Raw genomic sequence first — 20961 nt, 5'->3', positions numbered from 1 at the left:
CCTACTTAAGAGCGACTAGCTGTAAAGATTCCTTCGGGAATAAAAAACAAAACAAAACAAAAAACCACACACAACAAAAAAAAAAAAAAAATGGACAAAACAAAGCCATACTCTTATTTAGGCAGCTACAAATTAAAAAAATATAAAGCACTGATACTTTATTAAAATGAAGAAATATGTTCGAGATCAATATCTTCCTGAAATACGAGTGTCAAATATCTGAAACCATTTGTCCCACATGAAGAGAGTAAAAATCTATGAGAAAAAGACAAAACAAACAACAAAACACCCTAGTGCTTTCTCCCCCATAACTCTGAACCACTTTCTCTTTACTATGTAAGATTTAGTTAGCACTCTAGGCCCATAAAAGGATAATGACATTATATCTCTATTCCATCACCATTATCAAAAGCCAATTCATTGGTCTGGACTGCCTGAAGAATCTGCATTCGTATGACTTCTATTTTTGTCTTGCTGTCCTGGAGCAGTTGCTGAGCTGTGCCATGGAGTTTGCGATCCTATTAAAAGTAAGTTTGAAAAGGTAAGCAGATAAAGGGACAAATGAAACATTCTTGTATCTTTTAAATAGATAGACTGATACAGCAGTAAGTAAAAAAGAGTTAAAAGAACTGTGAGCACTATTAACATAATTCTGTGGGTATATTTACAAAAAAAAAAAAAAGCCACTTAAACTTATAGGGGATAAGAGAAAAACAACTCCATTAGTTAAGACAATGGAAAAAATAAGTAATATTTGCTACTCTTGTGTTTTTTATAGAACACACGGAACAAAGTGGAGAACCTCCAGGAGTTAGAAAAAGCAAGGAAACAGATTATCTTCTGAATTCTTCAGGAGGTAATGTAGCCCTGTCAACAACTTTATTTTATTTATTTTTTGGTACCAGGATTGAACCCAGGGGCACTAGACCACTGAGCCACATCCCCAGCCCTATTTTGTACTTCAGAGACAGGGTCTCACTAAATTGCTGAGGCTGGCTTTGGACTTGAAATCCTCCTGCCTTGGCCTCCTGAGCAGCTGGGATTACAGACATGCACCACTGTGCCCAGCAACACCTTGATTTTTAGCTCAGTGAGATCTACTTAATAATTACATAATAAATGTGTTGCTTTAAGTCACTAAATTTGTGGGATTTATTACAACAACCACAGAAAACTAATATAGAAACTTTAAAAAATCAGAAGTTAATATCATTTGCTTAGAGAATTATAATAGTTGTCAATATGGGTACCTACAGAAAAAAGAAATAATAGATAAAACTAAGCATCAAATTATGAAGTACTTATTCTTAAAGAAAGGCAATCTTTACATATTATTTAGGGATCTCTACCTTTACCACTTATGCAATCTGTATTAATTTGGAAATAAAACAGTACATAATCAACTTCTACCAATACCAGAACCTGAGAGATAAGCATCCAGCTGGGCAGTTTCATTCAATAAACCAAACACATAAATATACTGTTATGACACTGTCTAAAGGGGAGGATGAAGATAAGTATGATGTGGTAGTAGTTTTGCTTTTATATAAGGGAAGAAAAGTGAGCTAAAATATTGTGTCAAATACCAAACACAAAGTAATATATCATGGAGAAAAAAACAATTAGCAATTTGTGAATATTTCTTCCACTTCTTTCCTGTTCCCCAAGTCAGTTGTTTAAGGAGCTTCTAGCCAGATTTTATTCTCTAATAAAGTATTTGGATTTCACACCAAGGAGTCAAGCTCCAACAGTTTACTAAGTACCTTAGATATCAGCTTATCCCATAAAGTAGACACGTACATGAACACCACATTCACATTAACTATTTGTGCTTTAATAATAAAATACTAGCTTGAATTTGGCATTTGTCTATGACATATTATATATGCTTTTATGAATGTAATCATTCACCCTCCAAATTTAAAAGGAAAGTACATTTTCCTATGGTAATTCTTCCATCTATCTAGTAGTAGGGATCCCGGACAAGTAGAAGATTTAAAATAACTATTTGAGATCAAACCAAAGTTAAGAGAAAAACAGTATCTCAAAGCTAAAAAATTAATATTCTGCCATCAGACAGACATGAGCTCAAATTGTATTATATGCAAAATTGGCCATTTTCTGAAAGCCCTGGGTTTCTTGCAGAAACTATGTAAAAGTGGACATTACTCTAAAATACAGAGCTTTTCTAAAGCATTAGATGACAGTAAAATTGTATTACTTAGCATTTAAATGTCATTAAAACATTTTTTTAGAGCAATAAAAAGAATGTTTAAGTATCTTATTTCAATGAAGTTTAAATGTATAAATACTAATAAAACTATGTAGTTTTACACTTTTCAAGTAAGCTACTCTTTATTAGTTTATCATTTTGTGAAATAGTTCTGTCATTTCCTTCTTTTTTTTTTTCTTTTTCTTTTTTTTGTAGTGCTGGGGATCGAACCCAGGGCCTTGTGCTTGCGAGGCAGGCACTCTACCGACTGAGCTAAATCCCCAGCCCTCATTTCCTTCTTTAGAAGTATTATTTTTCTTAACTATTCCAATTCAACATGCAAGTAATAGCACTTGTATTTCATTTTAAAAGAAAGTGGATTTTCTCCACACAGACTTCCAGAGGATGTACGCAGATGTTAAAGTATGATGGAGGCTTTTAAAACTGATTTTGGACATCATCTGCCACAGGCAATGTACAGTTAATACATAAATCAATTTTATGCTTTCCAGAATTTAATGAATTTTTCTATCAGTTATGCTTTCAGGTATCCAATGGGTTTTCTTAATTTAAGCACCTAATTTGTAGAAGGCAAAAGAAGATGGGCCCAAAGTATATGGAATGGTTTATGTATGAGAATTACTGACTTTTATATTGATAAAGACTTTGGGAAAATTTTTATACACTAGGTTGAATCACATGAAAATGCCAATATTTGACTGATTTTGAACTAAATGGTTCAATTTAATCGACCAGTTTAAATAACTTAATTATTAGCACTCTGGTAATTATATTCATAATGGATAATATTTTATGTAACTGTAAGTAATAATTACTGTAAATTTTGTAATACATTCAAGTTATATATTATTTTATTTAAAAAAAGCTTACTATTTTGCAAGTCACTATTGGATATTACATTTTGTTCTGCAAGTCACAGTGGTGTAACAAACTACATCTCACACACACACAAAACTTTCAAATAAATGAGCCAACCATTGTTTTATTTTTTTTCTAGCATGTTTATAGCTTACTTTCCATATGATAAATGTTGTCAGAGCCAGTGAAAATATGAAGAATAGTCAGTCAGATCTATAAAGCACATAGTTTGATTGAGAGAGATAATTATTACATGTATCAGAAAGTTAAAAGTAGACAAAGAAAATTTCAAAGAAAGGTGGGATCAATTTTTACTGATAGAATTCAGAAAGTTTTTCTGGGTTGTTAACATCAAGTATGGAATACATCAAGATTGGAGGACTTCTCAAGTGGTCTTAACACAAAACAAACAAAATATCCAAAATATAAAACTTCTAAGACCAAACAAGAGGAACAACAAAAACACCTGCAGAAAAATACAGGGAAAATTTTAGAAGCATGTCGATGATGGTGCTGGTCAAGAGTTTATACATAGCTCCAAGTTTTTGTATATTAATTGGATATGTTATCATTACTAAAATAGGTTCCTCACAATATGGATTTTTTCCATTGGAGGTTTTATATCCATATTGGGTCCCTAAGTATATACAGGTATAAGCCAGGCAATCACTGATGCTAGAAACCTCTGTCTTTTCATTAGCCCTTTCCTAACAACCTGTATGTGGTGATATAAAACACATTATAGCCTAAATTTTTAAAATAAAGTTTTTGTTTTAAATTAATTTTAGGTTCATAAAAATGGTTCAAATACAGAACACCTGTATACCCTTTACTCATATGGCCGAAATTTTTATTAATGGAGTTTTAGCAGGAATAAACAAATATTGCTTTAAAAATTGTTTTTAAATTTGTCTATTAATTTCCAATTCTGAGGCTAAGTGGTTTCAAATACCATAAGACACCGCTGAAACACTGAAATCACCAGCTAAAAGCACAAAAATACAATATATGTGGCATTAGACCCCCCAAAAGTATACTGGTTTATAGTATGAGCACTTAAGAAGACTCTTAAGCTTTGTTGATCTCAAAAGGGACCATTCATGTCAGATAACTCACATTCTCATCCTTCTGTGCCTGTCCATCAATGACTGCCAACCCACTACCATTACTGATGCCAGGGTTACAAATAAATTTTAGCAAGTAGTCAAACTCAAAAAAATATGGAATTTGATAACAATGAAAACTATAAACATTTGTTATACTTACCTTTGAAGATCCATTTGAATACATCTGTATCATATTCTCTGCACCTTGTTTTACTTTAAGTTCTATATCCAATTGTTTTTGTAAGGCCATCAATCTATTGCTACTAGTAGAACAACGAGGGTCACTATTTGGAGTATCTGGAGTCCTTGGGCAATCTGTAAAAAAAATATCATGGTAAGAGTTACTTATTAGAATCAACTGCTGCTGAAACTGGAATGAAGAACAAGGTTTGAGATGAACCTGAAGTCATCTAAATGGAATGGAATCCCCTTATGCTTACAAACACACAAGAATTAATTTAAGCAAAGGAAATATCTCAGTTGCAGGACCACTTACTAATGTAGATTCCACTTCCTGAAAAAGCGATTGCTGAGTCTGAATCTGAAGTAGGGGACTGTCCAAGGGTTTTCCAACATTATTTTCAAATCAAATCAAATCAATCTGACTAATCTACTTTGCAATTAAATGCCCCATTTGTTACTGGATTGATTAGAAAACAAAACATATTAAAACATTATACCAATTCCATTAAGATATCTCTGTAAACAGAGTTCTAGAAATAAAGTGCCAGCATTAATTCCTAACAACTTAAATCATAAGCATGCAAACCTTCACATTTTGTTTTCTAATACAAGATTGTGGAATGAGACAAACATCATTACCCTACAATTACATGAACATATATGATTACATAAACGGTGTGACTCTACACCATGCACAATCAGAGAAATGAAAAGTTGTACTCCATTTGTGTACAATGAATCAAAATGCACTCTGCTGTCATGTATAACTAAACAGAATAAAAAAAGTATTTAATACAGTGGAACTATTTAAATGATAATGATTGATATTAAATTGGTGGTAAGCAGGTTTAAGGAAATCAAACATGCAAGTACACTATGTCTCATAAAGTATACTATGTTGCTTATACTTAAAAAAAAAACTTCAAAAAGAATCATCTAATTATTCTGTAGTAGTTCACATCTAACAGTTCTATCATGTAACTAAGATTCTTCATTATTTTGATTTTTATCCACACTAGCTCTCCTCCTTATAAAAAAGCTAGAAGATCAGAATACTAGGCCTGTTTTCAGGCAATAAGGAACTGGAAAACTGTCTAAACTGCAAGTTACTTAACTTGGGCTTTCAGGGTTCCCTTCTCTCCCATGCAATATAAGAAGTAACTAACTTATTTTAATGAACATATGTCATGTATTTTTATATCTTTAAAAAATTCACTAGTTCAAAAACAAGAAAACATACCTTGTTAATTTTAAAAATAAAGATATTAGGCTTGATATTGATTTAAAACAACAGTGCTTTAACATTTATATACAACTTACTAGGTGCAATTAATGATCTAAGTGTTTTAAAAATATAAGCATTAATCTTACAAATGGTGATGGCATTAATCTCACAAATATAATGAGTATTATATTCATACTACAGTAAGAAAACTAGGCCATTGAGAAGTTAAAAAACTTGCCCAAAGATATACAGCTAGTAAGTGGCAAAAACCTGGATCTGAATTTAGTTCTGTTCTGAAATCTATCCTATCAATTACTGTGCTATGTGCTTTCTATTTAAGGGCTTTGTAAGCAACTCTACTATATTGTGAATGTATGTACACTAATACATGTAACAGTTTAATTACACATACAAATAAACGTGTATGTGTGCTATTAGTCACCTTTTGAGGCAAATATTATTCACATTTTATATTTCAGGAAACAAAGAGTTATTAAATTAAATTCAGGAAAGGTTTCTATTTTAAATGAATTCACTGAATTACAAATGAGCTACTCCAAAAGTTCATTTTATAAGTGATGCATTTTTGTAGAAAACTGATAAACAGGGCTTCAGATCAGTTCACAAAGCAAGTACTTAATGTTTGTAGTACAGTGGAGAGGAATGCCTAGATTTGAAATGTTTTACCTCTGAGATTCTTTACAGACATGCAACACAAGGTAGGCTACCTAATAGCTCTGTGCCTCCTTTTCCTCAGCTATTAAACAGTGAAATAGCATGTACCTCACAAGATTATTGTGAGGATTAAATTAGTTACATATAAAGAGTTTAGAACAGGGTGTGGTGCACAGTAAATATTCCATAAATATTAACTGGTAATAGTCACTGAAGGGAGTGTGAGCATACCTCACTGAGTCTATTATAAACATTGAGCAGTATAGATCAGGGAAAATTTGGGTTTTCTTTATTCTTCTTACATAAATGATACAAGAGTCTAAGAAGTTACACAGGAGAAAGACGCTTTATAGTGACACAGTTTAAAAAGGACTTGAATGCATTCAAAAAACACTCAGTTGAGAAATGTATGGAAATGTGTTGTTTGGGAGATGATTCCTGTCTAAACATTTAAACATTTGTCTTAAAATGAAATGAAAGCTTATTATTTTCCCACAGGGCAGAGAATCAGAACTAATGGGTAAAAGGCAATGTGGTCCAAATTGTATCACAAGATAAAGAAAAATTCCTTACATTTTGGATTATCTAAAAATGAAATGGTTTGCCTTGAAATGTAATAAAGTTCCTTATCTCTGGAAACATTTACACAAAAGTTAGATTATAAGTTAGATACTATGTAACAAATTCTTGTACAGTACAGTAAGTTTTACTGTGACACTGAACTATCCACTTAATTTTGAAAAGTAACAGTACTTATGGAAAAGTATGTTCTCAGTTTTAATAAGGATTACAGAAATAAAGAAATAACACTATGGTTAAGAGCTTTGACTCTGAGATTAGAACACCTGGGGTAAAAACCTGGGGCTGCTATTTATTGTTAGGGTCTTGATTATATACTACTCTACCTGTGATTCAGTATCCTCAGTCACAAATGGGGTTATTCTAAATTACAAAGCCTTAATATGTTTATATCATATTTAAAATACACTAAATCCTCAATAATATTCTAGTCAAATAAGTAGTTAATATTTCTGTTCATTTAATCTTCAAAGAAACTCAGAAGAGTTTGTAACAGAACCTCATTTAATAGTAAAACAACTGAAACTTTGATAATTTATATCAGAAAAGAATTTATCAAGGAAGAAATTAACTCTTTGATATGCCCTGTTTTGTAAGGTTGCTTTTTTTAAATTTAGAAGTTAAGATAAATACTTCACCATCTTTCATAAATTTCACCCATTTTTTTTTTCTGCTTAAAAATTTTTTTTAATTTTTAATGTTTTTAGATTCAAGGTATTTTATTAATTTCTACAAACAGTAAGATAGCTTCATTAGAGTACAAAGTACAAAATCAACATACAAAAATCAGTAGTTTACATATATTCAATCTTTTGGAAGATTTAATGGAAGAAAAGATTTCATATATAACAGTAACAAAAAATATGTTAATATGTCAATGAAAATGTGAGACCTATTAAAAATAAAAATTAAAATATCACTGAAGCCAAAAAAAGGTCTTTCTACAAATAGAAGGACCATATTATTGTGTAAATTAATTCGTAAATTTAACAAAATCTCAATGAAAACTTAACAGTTTTAAGCTATATCACCTGATGCTAAATTCAGGGAAAAAAATAAACAAAAGAAGTGGGTCCAGCACTAAAACACATTAAGGCTTTTTAAAATGCCTAAATAACTTAAAAGTATCATACAGATCTATTAGCAAAACAGAGTGCCCAGATGTAAGTACACTCAGATAGATACAGAAATTGAATGTATAAAGAGGACATTATTTCAAATCACTGGGAAAACAGAAGTAGTCAATAAATGTTTTAACCTTCTTTCCTTCTTGCTACTTCTCTCCAGTTTTCTTCCTTGTAGGATATGGTAAGTTTATAAAACACATGGTTATAGTATATTCATTAACCCCTTTTCTTCAAAATGAACCGTAGTTCAAAATAGGAATAACCAGAACTCCTTATTAATGTTCTCTCAGCTCAAAAACTTTAATTCTTTAAAAAGATGAAAATATTTTTCCAGAAAAGAACTATCTTTAAGTCATAAGAAAAAATGTCGAATTTACTTTTAAATATTTGCTTCTTAAAGAAATGAAACCCCATGGTTATAACTAATGACATATCTCCATTTGCTATACCTATTGCTAAAATTCCCAAAAATAAAATCAACAAAACAAAACAAAAAAACAGGGATTTTTTTGAGGGGGTGGGGGGAGAATGTTACAAGAAATTGGGCATGCTTCTAACCTTGGAAACACTGTATAATTCAATACATTATACAAATACAGCAAACATTTGTTTAATGTTTATATAGCAAGGAGCTTTTATGCCTGTCTAAGTTACAGTAGACAAAGCACCAGAGATAAGGCTATGAAATCATGTCTTTATACACATCTAACCAATAATATATCATTGTGCTTTAAAGTGGCTAGTGAACAAGACATTCTTAATTCCCTCACTGAAATATTTTGTTGCTTTGTCTACAAATAAAGTCCCAACTTCATAGCTAGGCACTAAAGACCTTATGCTATGTAGTTCCAAGATAACCTTCTACCAGTATTTCTCTGTCAAATTCTGTAAAAAAAAAAATTTCCATTTCTGAGAAATGCAATGTATTTGCTTTCTTCCATTCTACTGTTAGCTTACCGTAGGCATTACTTTCTCTAAGACACACCTTCCTTAATCATTCTTCAGTCTAAACAGAAACCCATTCTAATACAGCTTCAAAATACTCTTGCTTCCCTCCATTAAAATGTTATACAGTATTATAATGATCTATTTTCAAGTCTGCTTTCCTTCAGAAATTACAGGTATCTTGAGAACTGGGATTTGTTCTTATCTATTGTAACAGATGATTTCAATAGCAGATCAGATGCAGAAACATAGATAAGTTTCTTTAAAAAGGAAAAGTAGCTAGGGGTAGTGGCGCATGCCTATAATCTGAGATTTGGGAGGCTGAGGCAGGAGGATCCCAAGTTCTAGGCCAGACCCAGCAACTTGGCAAGACCCTCAGCAACTTAGCAAGAACCTGTTATAAAATAAAAAATAAAAAGAGCTGGGGATGCAGCTCAATGGTAAAGCACTCCTGGGTTCAATCCTTAGTACCAATTAAAATAGGGGAGTGTGGAGGGGTGATGGAAAATGAAAGATTAAGAAACAGAGGGAAAAAATATAAACACACCTTAAATATACCTTATGTTTCAAAAGGAAAAGAGAAAAACAATGATTCCAAGACATTATATAAGGGAGTAATGACTATCATTTTTCAAGAACTAATGAAAGATACCAATCCAAAGATTCAGAGTATTCAATCAACTCCAAGTAGATACACATAGGGAGAAGAAGAAGAAAAAACAAAAAACAAACCCATATGTGCATACATCATGAAAGTTGGAAGAAGAAATAATAGTTTTTTTTTTTTTTTTAAATGATACAACTTCTTTGTTGGATTACATTGCCAGTGAAAACATCTGTCAAGAATGTGGACAAAATAACAACAAAGATGGAAATAATTTGTCACAAACAAACTCCTAAAAAGAAATCCAGAATGATCTATACTTTAAGAAGAAGAAATGTGGTAACAATGGTAGAGCAAAAAAAGAAACAAGGAATGAAGAAAACAGGTGGTGGCTTTTTATGTGAGTAACTTTAAATGATTACTGCATAAACCAATGAAAGAAGTCATGCAAGGATTTAAAAAAAAAAAAAACCAGAATTAAGACAATAACAACAAAAAAAGACCAGATATAAGTAAATGGAAGCATTCTAAGGGCTCTGAATTGTCTAGGAGGCAGACAAAAGTAGTAATTATCACTATAGTTTTTTTTTTATAAGTATGCATGCTGTACTAAGTTGAACACTAATTTCTGCAGGTGACTAACTTTTTTTTATATTCCAAAAATGGCAAGAAAAGGAAAAATAAACATTAGAAACAAAGAGTAAGCTAGTAAATTACAGACCTACATGTAACAGTAATTATTTAAATACAACAAATGATCCAAGAAAGACAAAAATTAGAATGGTTAAAAACAAATGAATAGACCCACATCCAACTATATGCTACTTGTAAGAGACATACCAAACATACTTAATATAGAAAAGATGAAAGTTAATGAGTGTAAAAAAGATATTCCATGTGATCACTAATTTAACCCTAAACTCATATTAACAGACAAAAGAAACTTTGAGGTAGAAAGATCACACATAGAAGGAGTTGTTTCATAATAATAAAAAATTCAATTCACCAAAAATAGATATGAATTCTAAATTTGTAGGTAACTATTAAGATGGTCACAAAATAAAAAGCAAAAACTGACTATATATATTTTAAAACAAATAGCAAAATCTGCATTTTACTATTTTCTTTTCTTTTTGGTGGTACAGAAGATTTAACAAGGAGCACTTTACTCCCAAGTTATATCCCTAGTCCTTTTTTATCTTGAACCAGCTTTTTTTTTGTGTGTGTGTGTGTGTGTGTGTGTGTGTGTGTGTGTGTGTGTGTGTGTGTGGTAATGGGGGTCGAACTCAGGGCCTTGTGCTTGCAAGGCAAGCACTCTACCAGCTGAGCTATCTCCCCAGCCCCTTTTTTATCTTGAGAGAGGGTGTTGCTAAGTTGCTGAGGCTGGCCTTAAACTTTCAATCTTTCTGCCTCAGCCTCCTGGATGACTGGAATATACAGGTGTGTAACACCATGCCCAGCCATGTTACTAAATTTTAACAATAAAACTCTCAAAGGGACTTGAATACATGCATCTAATTGGAGTTCCAAAAGTAGAGAGCAGAAGGAATGCAGAAGGTACAATATTAAAAAAGACACAGACAGTAGAATGAATCAGACATAACTTTCCTATGCTCATACATGAATTCACAATCAGTGTAACCTCACATCATGTACAACCACAAGAATGGGATCCTAATTAGAATAAGTTATATTCCATGTATGTACAGTATATCAAAATACATTCTACTGCCATGTATATCTAAAAAGAACGAATTTTAAAAATTGTACATGAAAAAAAGAGACTAAAAATTTCCTATAATTAATGAAATACACAAATCTTGAATCATGAAACCCAACAAATCTGAAGAAGATCAAATGAAAGGAAATTTACACCATTACACTTAAAAGCAATGAACATTGAAGACAATATCTATTTTTCAGTACTGGGGATTGGACCCAGGGGGAGCATTATCACTGAGCTATATCCCCATCCCTTTTTTGGGGGTGGGTATTGGAGACTAAACACAGAGGCGCTTAACCACTGAGCCACATTCCCAACCCAACCCCATCCCTTTTTATTTTGACACAGTGTATTGATAAGTTGCTGAGGCTGGCCTCAAACTTTTGATCCTCCTCCCTCAGCCTCCTGAGTGGCTGGGATAATAAGTGTCCACCACTACATCCAGCTCAAATATGCTGTTTCTGGTGCTTTTAGTATTTTTGCTAAAACTATAGCTGACTACTTGGCTTCCAAAATGTATCAGAGTTGCAGAACATGAGAGCAAGCCAGTCTTTAGAGGGTTCCTGACCACTTATTCCAGCATTAAACTGGTTCCTCAATTGTTTTGGAGGTGAGGAATGTACTTAACCCTGAGTCCTTATTTCTCAGTCCCAGGAAAGCTTCCTTAGGTTTTACTTAACATCCATATGGGTTCATGTTCAGATTCAGATGAACTTGCATGTCTTGTGTTTGACCTTTTTTTCAAGTTATTAAAATACCTTGTCCACAAAACACCCTAGGAAAGATACATACAGTAGTATCCTTTTGGTTTAGAAATGAGAAAATCAAGGTCTAGAGAAATTCTAAGTGGTATACAACCACACAACTATGTATAACAGGATGACAGCTCAGATCATATACCATTTGTTCTTCATTTTATAGCCAGCTGATGTTCTATGCTCAATATTCATAAATTGTCAAGTGTACAGTCAGAAAATCTACTTATGAAATGAGGCTATTCACTACATTTAAAAAGCAATTCAGAGGAAAAACTGTTGAAGTTAACCTAGCCAAATCTATATTTAAAATAGTAACATACTAAAGTACTAGTTTTCTGTTTATCCAAATGAGTTTAACAAACTTCTTCCTATAAGTCTTAAGGTTTACTATTCACTTACTGGTCAATACTTTAGTTTTCACTTAGTACTTATAAACTGATATTTTAACCTGCTGCAAAATCTTGTCATGTGGTACAGTTATGTAAACTGTTTAACTGGGGGGACTTTACTTCCCCCAAAGTCCAACTTTCTTGTTTAGACAGATATGTTTACCTTTTATAGCCATTTGGAACCTCCTGAAGTTGTAATGAATGCTTACTGTTAATGGATCTTAGTCACTTATTCTGTGTACTCATGATGATCTTTGTCAGATGTCACCAACTGAGGTAATTTTGCTTTAATATTTTATAATTAGTACAGTCTCTGGTTTAACTTTCTCAATACATGACAAAGGACATGGATAAGATTTTGAGCTATGGCATTTTTTGTTTGGGGTGAATCAACCTAGGTATTAAAAATTTCAGGATTGCCTGTACATAATATTTTATTGTTTGAAAACTGCACATTACATCTAGTAGAGGTGATGTCTTCATTCTGTGAATAACTCTACCTAGGGCATGCACAATATTTTCATAAGTTTTCTTAAAATTTTTTTCTTTTTTGCTCCCTCTGATGACAATAATGTGTATTATCAACCACTACACAACTCTGAGACTGGTTAAAAATATATTAGCAGTACTAAATTCTGGGGAGAATATGGAACAACTGGAACTCTCATGCAGTACTGGTGAGAATGAAAAATAACAGTTACTCTGGAAAATATTTTGGCAGTTTCTTATAATGTTAAATGCACTCCTCCATACAATATAGAAATCCTACTCCTATGTAAGTATTTACCAAAGTGAACCAAAAACTTTTATTCCTACAAAAACCCATTCATGGGGGCTAGGACTATAGCTCCATGGCAGAGCACTTGCCTAGCATGCATGAGGCACTCGGTTTGATCCCTAGCACCACATAAAAATAAACAAATAAAATAAAGGCATGCTGTCCATCTATAACTACAAAAAAAAATTTTTTTAAAACCCATTCATGAATATTTATAGCAGCTTTATTAATGACTGCCCAAAACTAGAAAAGAACCAGCTTTTGATGAATGGATAAACAAACTATGATACTCATAGACAAAGGACTTAAGAATTAAAAAAAAAAAAAAAAAAAAAAAAAAAACCCAACTACTGATACACACAACATCTTAGATGAGTCACAAAGGCAATATGCCATTACATATTCTAACTTTAGAGTATTTTTTTTTTTTTTTTTAATGGTGCTGGGGATTGAACCCAGGGCTTTATGCTTACGAGGCAGGCACTCTACCACTGAGCTATATCCCCGGCCCCGTTACATATTTTAAGATTCCATTTATATAACATCTTTAAAAAAAACAAAAACAAAAAACACTATAGTAACAAAAACCAGGTCAGTGTTGGTCAGGGAGTTGTTTGTATACAGGGATAGCATGAGGGAGATTTTTGGAGCAATGGAATTATTCCTTTCCTGATTGTGGTAATGGTCTTTAAATTCATGGAATGGCATACCAAGTATTAAAAAAAAACAATTTTATCACATTTTTTAAAAAAGCACACAGTCAAATAATTCTTCAGTATTAGGGATCTATGAATCATTTAACCTTGTAAATTTAAACATGAGAAAAAAAATGGGGGGGAGTGGCTTGCTAATGCTCATATAGCCACTCTTTCCTTAAAACAGTTCACCACTTAATTCAAAATGTTTATCTCAAAGTGAGAAACCTGATCAGAAATGAGGAATAATATGTAGAAATTATATCACAAACTAGGCTGTGGATCCCACATTTATGTTTACTACACATAAAATACAACTACAATTTCCATGCCACATTTACATGGCAGGGTAACAATAAAAAAGAAAAGTAAATTCTTACCACTATTCATCCAAGAATGACTTCATGAACTTAAATATTAGTCATTCAGAAAACTCCTTCAATATAGCTATATTCTTGGAATTTAGAACTAAGATTCTCTAAACTATTAGTTCTGTACTAAATCAACATTTCCCTTCTGGGTACTCCAGATATTAAAGAAAGTAATTACTGCCAAAGCATACCTGTAATCCCAGTAACTCGAGAAGTTGAGGCAAGAAGGTCTCAAGTTTGAGGCCAGCCTCAGCAATTTAGCAAAGCCCTAAGCAACTTAGCAAGACCCTGTCTCTAAATAAAATATTTTAGAAAGGTCTGGGGATGTGGCTCTGTGGTTAAGCACCCCTGGGGTTTGATCCCCAGTACTGGGAAAAAAAAAATGACTAAATCAGTAAATAAAAACTAAACTAAGTATGGTGGGCTTTGAAAAGTTGTAAGGAAAAAGAGACAAGGAATAAGATGAAAACAGGGGCTATATGCTACATAAACTATTAGTTATACTTAAATATAGGGTATTTTCTTATCCTATTTACAGATGATTCATTTAAGAGACCAAGATTCAGGAAACTTTTTTCTCAAGTATTTCTTTTTGGAGTCTCATACCAAATAAGGCTTAGATTACTTCCTCATTTTACAGATTTCAGTAATCTTTCTTATAAGGAACATTCGTCCTCAGACAAGCATATCTTAATTAATTTCCATATAGGGTAACAAGACTATTCTATCTTTAAGTTTTATTTTTAAGTGACAAATAATAGTCTGTATGTATTTATGGTGTACAATGTGTTATTTTGTTACATTTATAAATTGTGGAATGCTTGAATCATACTAATTAGCATACCTAAGCATCTCAAAAGTTTAACACTTCAAATTCTCTTTTATAGTTATTTAGAAATAAACATTATTATTTACTAGAGTCACCTGCTGTGCAATAAATCACCAGAACTTATTTCTCTTGAGACTTTACATTCTTTGACCATCTTCCCAAACCTACCAGCTTCTGGTGACCACTTTGACTTTTTTATAGATTCCTCATAAAAGAGGTGATACAGTATTTGTCTGGTTTATTACACTTAGCATAATGCCCAATAGGTTCATCCATGCTGTGACAGAATTTCCTACTTTTTAAAGGCGGAATAGTATTTTACTCTATGTGTGTGAATGTATATAAGTATGTATGTAAACATACAAGTAAATATACACTCACCATATTTATAAAATCCACATTCACTGATGGGCACTTCAGCTGCTTTCTGATGTTGGCTATTGTCCGACTGCTGGATCATATGGCAATACTATTTTTAGGTGTGTTTTGTTTTTGGGGGGGGATGTGTGTGTGGGGGGGTGAGGGTGCTGGGTTGAAATCAGGACTTCATGCTAGAAAAGCCTTTTACCACTGAGTTACAATCTCAGTTCCTTTTTCTTCCATTTTCTGTTGTGTGAGGAATATCCAGGCTGTTTTTCAAACTAGAAGTACTAATTTACATTACCATCAACAATATACCAGGGTTTCTTTTTCTCTGCATCCTGGCCAACACTTATCTTTCAGTTTTTTGATAATAATAACCAATATAATGGTGTAAGGTGGTATTAACTGGCACTTTTCTAAAGATTAGGGATGTTTAAAAAAACTATTGGGAAATAAAATTAAATATTAAAAAATGATTTCTTATAACCCTTGGCCATTTTTTAATAGGGTTACTTATTTTTTGTTATTGTGTAGTCTGAGCTCCTTATATAGGAAAATTAGTCCCCTACTCAATACATGACTTGCAAATACTTTCTCCCAATCTGTGAGTTGTCTCTTGATTCCTTTGTTGTACAGAAGCTTCTAATTTGGTTGCAATCTCATTTGTCTAATTTTGCTTCTGCTGCCTGTGCTTGTGAGGTCTTATCTAAGCAAATACTGCTGAGACCAATGGCAGGGAACATTTCTCCTATGTTAAGTAGCTTTATGGTTGTAAATCACATGTTTAAGCCTCTAATCCCACTGTGAGTTGATTCTTCTATAAGGGGTGAGATGAGGGTGTATTTTCATTTTTTCTTCCTGTAGATATTGTTTTCCCAATGTTATTTATTTAAGAGGCTGTCCTTCCCTATTGTGTCCCTGGTACCTTTGTCAAAAATTGACCACAAATGTTGATTTCTTATTCCATTGGTTGATGTGATTATTTTATGCCAATACCATGCTGTTTTGATTACTACAATGGCTTTATATTTTAAAATCTAGTAGTGATGCTTCCAGCTTTGTTCTTTTTGCTCGAGATGGCTTTAGTTATTCAGAGTCTTTTATGGTTCCATATAAATTTTAGAAATTTTTTGTATTTTTGTGAAGAGTGACATCAGGGTTCTGATAGGAATTATACTGAATCTATAGGTTGCTTTGAGTAGTAGGGATATTTTAATAATATTAATAATTCCAATCCAGGAACAGAGGACCTATTTCCATATATTGTGCCATCTTCAATTTCTTTCATTGATATTTTAACGTTTTCAGTCCTTGTAGACCTTCCTCCTTCTTGATAAATTGACTCCTAAGTACTTTAATTTTTTGGATGCTATTATAAATGGGATTTTCTTAAATTCTTTTCTTTTTTTGGATAATTTATTGCTAGTATCTAGAAATGCTATTGGTTTTGTATGTTGATTTGGTATCCTGCAACTTTACTGAATTCCTTTATTCTAACAGTTTTTTGGGTGCGATCTTTAGAAATTTCTGTATATAAGACAATGTTGTCAGAGAACAGAGACAATTTCATTTCTCCCTTTCCCATTTGGGTAACTTTTATTTCTTTTTCTTGCCTAATTGCTCTGGCTAGAAATTCTAGTTCTATATTAAATATAAGTGGTAAAAGTGGGCTTCCCTGTCTTCTTATTTCTGCCTTTAGAGGAAAAAGCCTTCAACTATTCACCATTAAGTATGATGTTAATTGTGGGCTTGTGTTATGGTTTAGATACGAGGTACCTCTCTAAAGTTCATGTGTGAGACAATGCAAGAAACTTTAGAGGTGAAATGTTTGGATCATAAGAGCCTTAACCTAATCAATGTATCCATCCACTTGAATAGATTAACTGAGTGATAAGTGTAAGTAGGTGGGGTATGGCTGTTTTGAGGTACATATTTTGTCCCTAGTGAGCAGAGCACTCTCCGCTTCCTGATCATCAATATCTTGAGCTTCTTTTCTCTGCCACCCACTTCTGCCATCATGTTCTACTTTACCTTGAGACCTAAGGAATGGAGTCAGTCATGTATGGACTTAGACCTTTAAAACTGGGAGAACCAAATAAACTTTTCCTCCTCTAAAATTGTTCTTGTCAGGTCTTTTGGCTCAGCAGTAAACGGACTAAAACAACTTGTCATGTAAGGACTTTATTGTATTGAGGAATATTCCTCCTAAAATCTATTGAGGTTATATCACAAAAGGAAGCTGAACTTTTATCAAATCATTTTCTGCATCTACTGAGAGAATCACATGCATTTTGCCCATAGTACTATTTTTAAAGAATATAGAAGATGAACAGGAAGCACAGAGTATCCTGGTCATAAACATAATATCAAATAATTCATTTCCTACTACACTTAAGAATAAATATTTATTTCATAAGTAATAGTCTCAAATGATCATGCTTTGACATTAAAATGAACAATTATTTCTGAGTTTTATACTTAAAAAGTCCATCTGATAAAGATTCTATTTTAAAAAGAAACTAATGATTAATGGATTTAATTATTTCAGAGGTGAATTAAGAACAAGCTTCCTCACTACTTAGTTATCTCTTATACAATGCAGACTTAAATTTTATCCTTTTTTACTAAAGTCACTAAATCTACTTATGTAACCCCAGTACAATAGGAATTACCCAAACACTCCAGCTATAAATTCACTCCTACTTTAAAGAACTGAAAGCAAAGAATCCCTTGAATCTTCTTGCTAGATCTAATATAAAATGAACTTATTTTGTTTACCTTGATGCACAATGTAAAACACCTAAAATTTTATAGCAAACTGATTTAAAATTAATGTTAAACTACTTTGAACCCTCTGCATTGTTGTTGTGTTTTTAATGTTGTCAAATCAGTAACAAGGGGGAAAAACTCAGCAGATTTCATTCTGTACTTCTGAATATGCTATTTTCAAAAAACTTTTTTTTTTTTTTTCAGTGTTGGAGATAACATGCAGAGCCTCACATATGCAAAGGGAACTTTTAAAAAATAAATTTAACTAACTTGTCAAGTTCATTCCAGATAAACTGAAATATTCAGCAGTCATACTACAAAGCTTCATTTGTCCTCCAATTATCTGAAATGTCAGTATTAAAAATGGCCATTAAAGAAAGTTTCTGGCTTTATCCTATAACTTTCATTTTCAGTTTTGTTCCCTATATTATCATGATAAATTATTACAAGAACTAACATAAGATTCTGATTCTTTTTTTTTATGATATATAATATTCACAACCTAAAACCTACTATGTTCCAGGTTTCGTAATAAGCCTAGAAAACAGATGGATGAAAACATGTCTCTGCCCTAAAGGAGCACATAGTTCAGTAAGTAAATTAACATGTATAGAAATAAAATAAAATACAATAACAAATGAACAAAGTAGCAAGGAAAAGATAAGCAGAGAATGTCAGGGAAGATTTCATGATGACATTCAGATTGGCTTTTAAGGGAGCCCAGAAATAGTAGAGTAGGACTTAAAGGTCAATACACACACACACACATACATGGAGAGAGAGAAAGAGAGAGAGAGAGAGAGAGAGAATATGAAACTATAAAAAAGACAAATTTAATTTAAAATTACAGAAGGCAGACCAGTGCTTTCCAAGAGTCAGGAATGGGTATTGGATATGGGAACTGAAAAGGTCTAACAAGGGAATCCCTACGTGATGGAAATATTCTGGATATCATACAGTGATGATTACCTGATCATACTATATACATCTGTTAAAATCATTAAATTGTATGCAAAATTTATGCTTAAACACTCAAAATATGTTATCTATCTGAAGGATTTATATTTCAATTAAATTAATATTTAAAAGGAATCAGAGAAACCAAATAGGCTACTTTTGATATTGCTAAAACTCTTTCATATTTCAATGAATCACAAGGTACTCTGTGAGGAAGAAAATGTTTTCTCTAAATAAAAAGAGTTTAAAGCTCCGGCACTGTTTCTTATTTTAGACTTCTCCTAAAGATGTAATAGGCAAAGAATGTAGAGCTTGGCAAAGTGCTAAACACAACAGGCTATTTCTGAGTTTATATAATATTACTACTAAAAATGGCATTTTCATAATACATATTTCCATTTATAATATAATTACTGAAATTGTGGGTGAGAATACTAGCTGAGGAGAAGAGTTCTTTTTAACAAGCTTAATTCTAAGCAAATTAATTCACATCTTTAGAATTATTTCAGTTTTAGAATAAGAAGGATGGTTTCCTATGATTTCCTTCATTTTAAAGATTCAATCACTCTTGCATAGTTGAAATCTACATACAAAACCTCCAAATAAAATCCCTAAGTCCCAGATGTTGAAAGTGATGCATGAAAACAAGTTTTATCAAGTATACTGAATATCAGAAGTGTTTTCTGACACTGTTGAGATTGTTAATTAATTTAACTTACATCTACTATCTATTAGGTCCTTTTAAAATTTCTATGATGCTAGAGAAATTAAATACTTTGCTTTAAAATTTAAAACATCCTCTTTTTAAGGACAAAACTATTAGATCAAATACGTCTTTTATGCTGTTTTGTATAAAAGTATAGAAAATACACATATTGATGTGTAGATACTAATACAAATATAGAAAAACTTTTGTTATTTTTAGAAAGCTGTACAGTGAAAAATTATTAATGTTACCTTTAGGGAGAGGGTCTGAGGTGGAGAGAGGCAGTTTTTCTATTTTTCACTTTCTGTGCTATTGAAAAATTTACAATATGAATATCTGTTGATCCTATTATTTTAAAATAATACTTTTAGGGCTGGGGAGATAGCTCAGCTGGTAGAGTGCTTGCCTCACAAGCACGAGGCCCTGAGTTCGATCCCCAATACCAAAAAAAAAAAAAAAAACAAAAAAAAAAACAAAAAATAATACTTTTAGAGACTGAGTGAAGCATGTTTAGATTATATACATGCAAATGTAATTTAAAAGATTTTACAAAATCTACAACTTTTTGTACAGGTTTAGATACGTTGACTAAAATTCTTGAAACATTTCATGTATTGTTCTTGCAATTTTATATTAACAAATTGTGATGACTATTTTCCATGTTTTGAACTCCATATTATTTACAGTGCATAAAAATAGTAAACTATTTAAAGATTTGTAGTGTGTAGTATTACAAAGGTCTATATTCTAAAGGCATTAAGAAATTAAGAGAACTTCACTTTTAACACATTCCAAGAACTTTCATAAAATTATACATTTCATCTGAACAAAGCTATAGGAATATTCAAGGTGAATTAAACAAAAACAATCATATATTTAATTCTAATTCAAGGTTTTCCATCAAAAGTAACTCATAAATAGTCTTCCTAAATTGAAAATGGTTCTAATAGGCCAGGCATGGTTGCACATGCCTGTAATCCCAGTGGCTTGGGAGGCTGAGGCAGGAGGATCTCAAGTTCAAAGTCAGCCTCAGCAACTAAGAAAGACCTCTAAAGTCTCTAAATAAAATACAAAATATAGGGCTGGAG

General features: G+C 32.2%; 1 protein-coding gene and 1 long non-coding RNA gene across 3 annotated transcripts in view; one reads left to right on the top strand and one right to left on the bottom strand.

Moving 5' to 3' along the window:
* PKN2 (protein kinase N2) overlaps nucleotides 1–20961 on the bottom strand; it is a 129738-nt gene that overhangs the window by 52790 nt on the left and 55987 nt on the right. For both annotated transcript variants that reach the window (XM_079151060.1, XM_079151059.1), the window contains exons 3-4: nucleotides 4358–4512; nucleotides 401–518 (exon numbers count right to left, since the gene is read on the bottom strand). In XM_079151060.1, coding sequence (XP_079007186.1) covers nucleotides 401–518; nucleotides 4358–4512 — 273 coding nt within the window. The remainder of the gene's footprint in view (nucleotides 1–400; nucleotides 519–4357; nucleotides 4513–20961) is intronic.
* On the top strand, nucleotides 7784–19000 carry LOC306668284. Its single transcript, XR_013765813.1, has 3 exons — nucleotides 7784–10722; nucleotides 10876–15357; nucleotides 16051–19000. It is a non-coding gene; the product is annotated as an uncharacterized lncRNA (long non-coding RNA).

The sequence above is a fragment of the Sciurus vulgaris genome (genome assembly GCF_902686455.1).
Source record: "Sciurus vulgaris genome assembly, chromosome: 1".
Classification (NCBI taxonomy): domain Eukaryota; kingdom Metazoa; phylum Chordata; class Mammalia; order Rodentia; family Sciuridae; genus Sciurus; species Sciurus vulgaris.
This window is presented reverse-complemented; position numbering and strand designations above follow the sequence as displayed.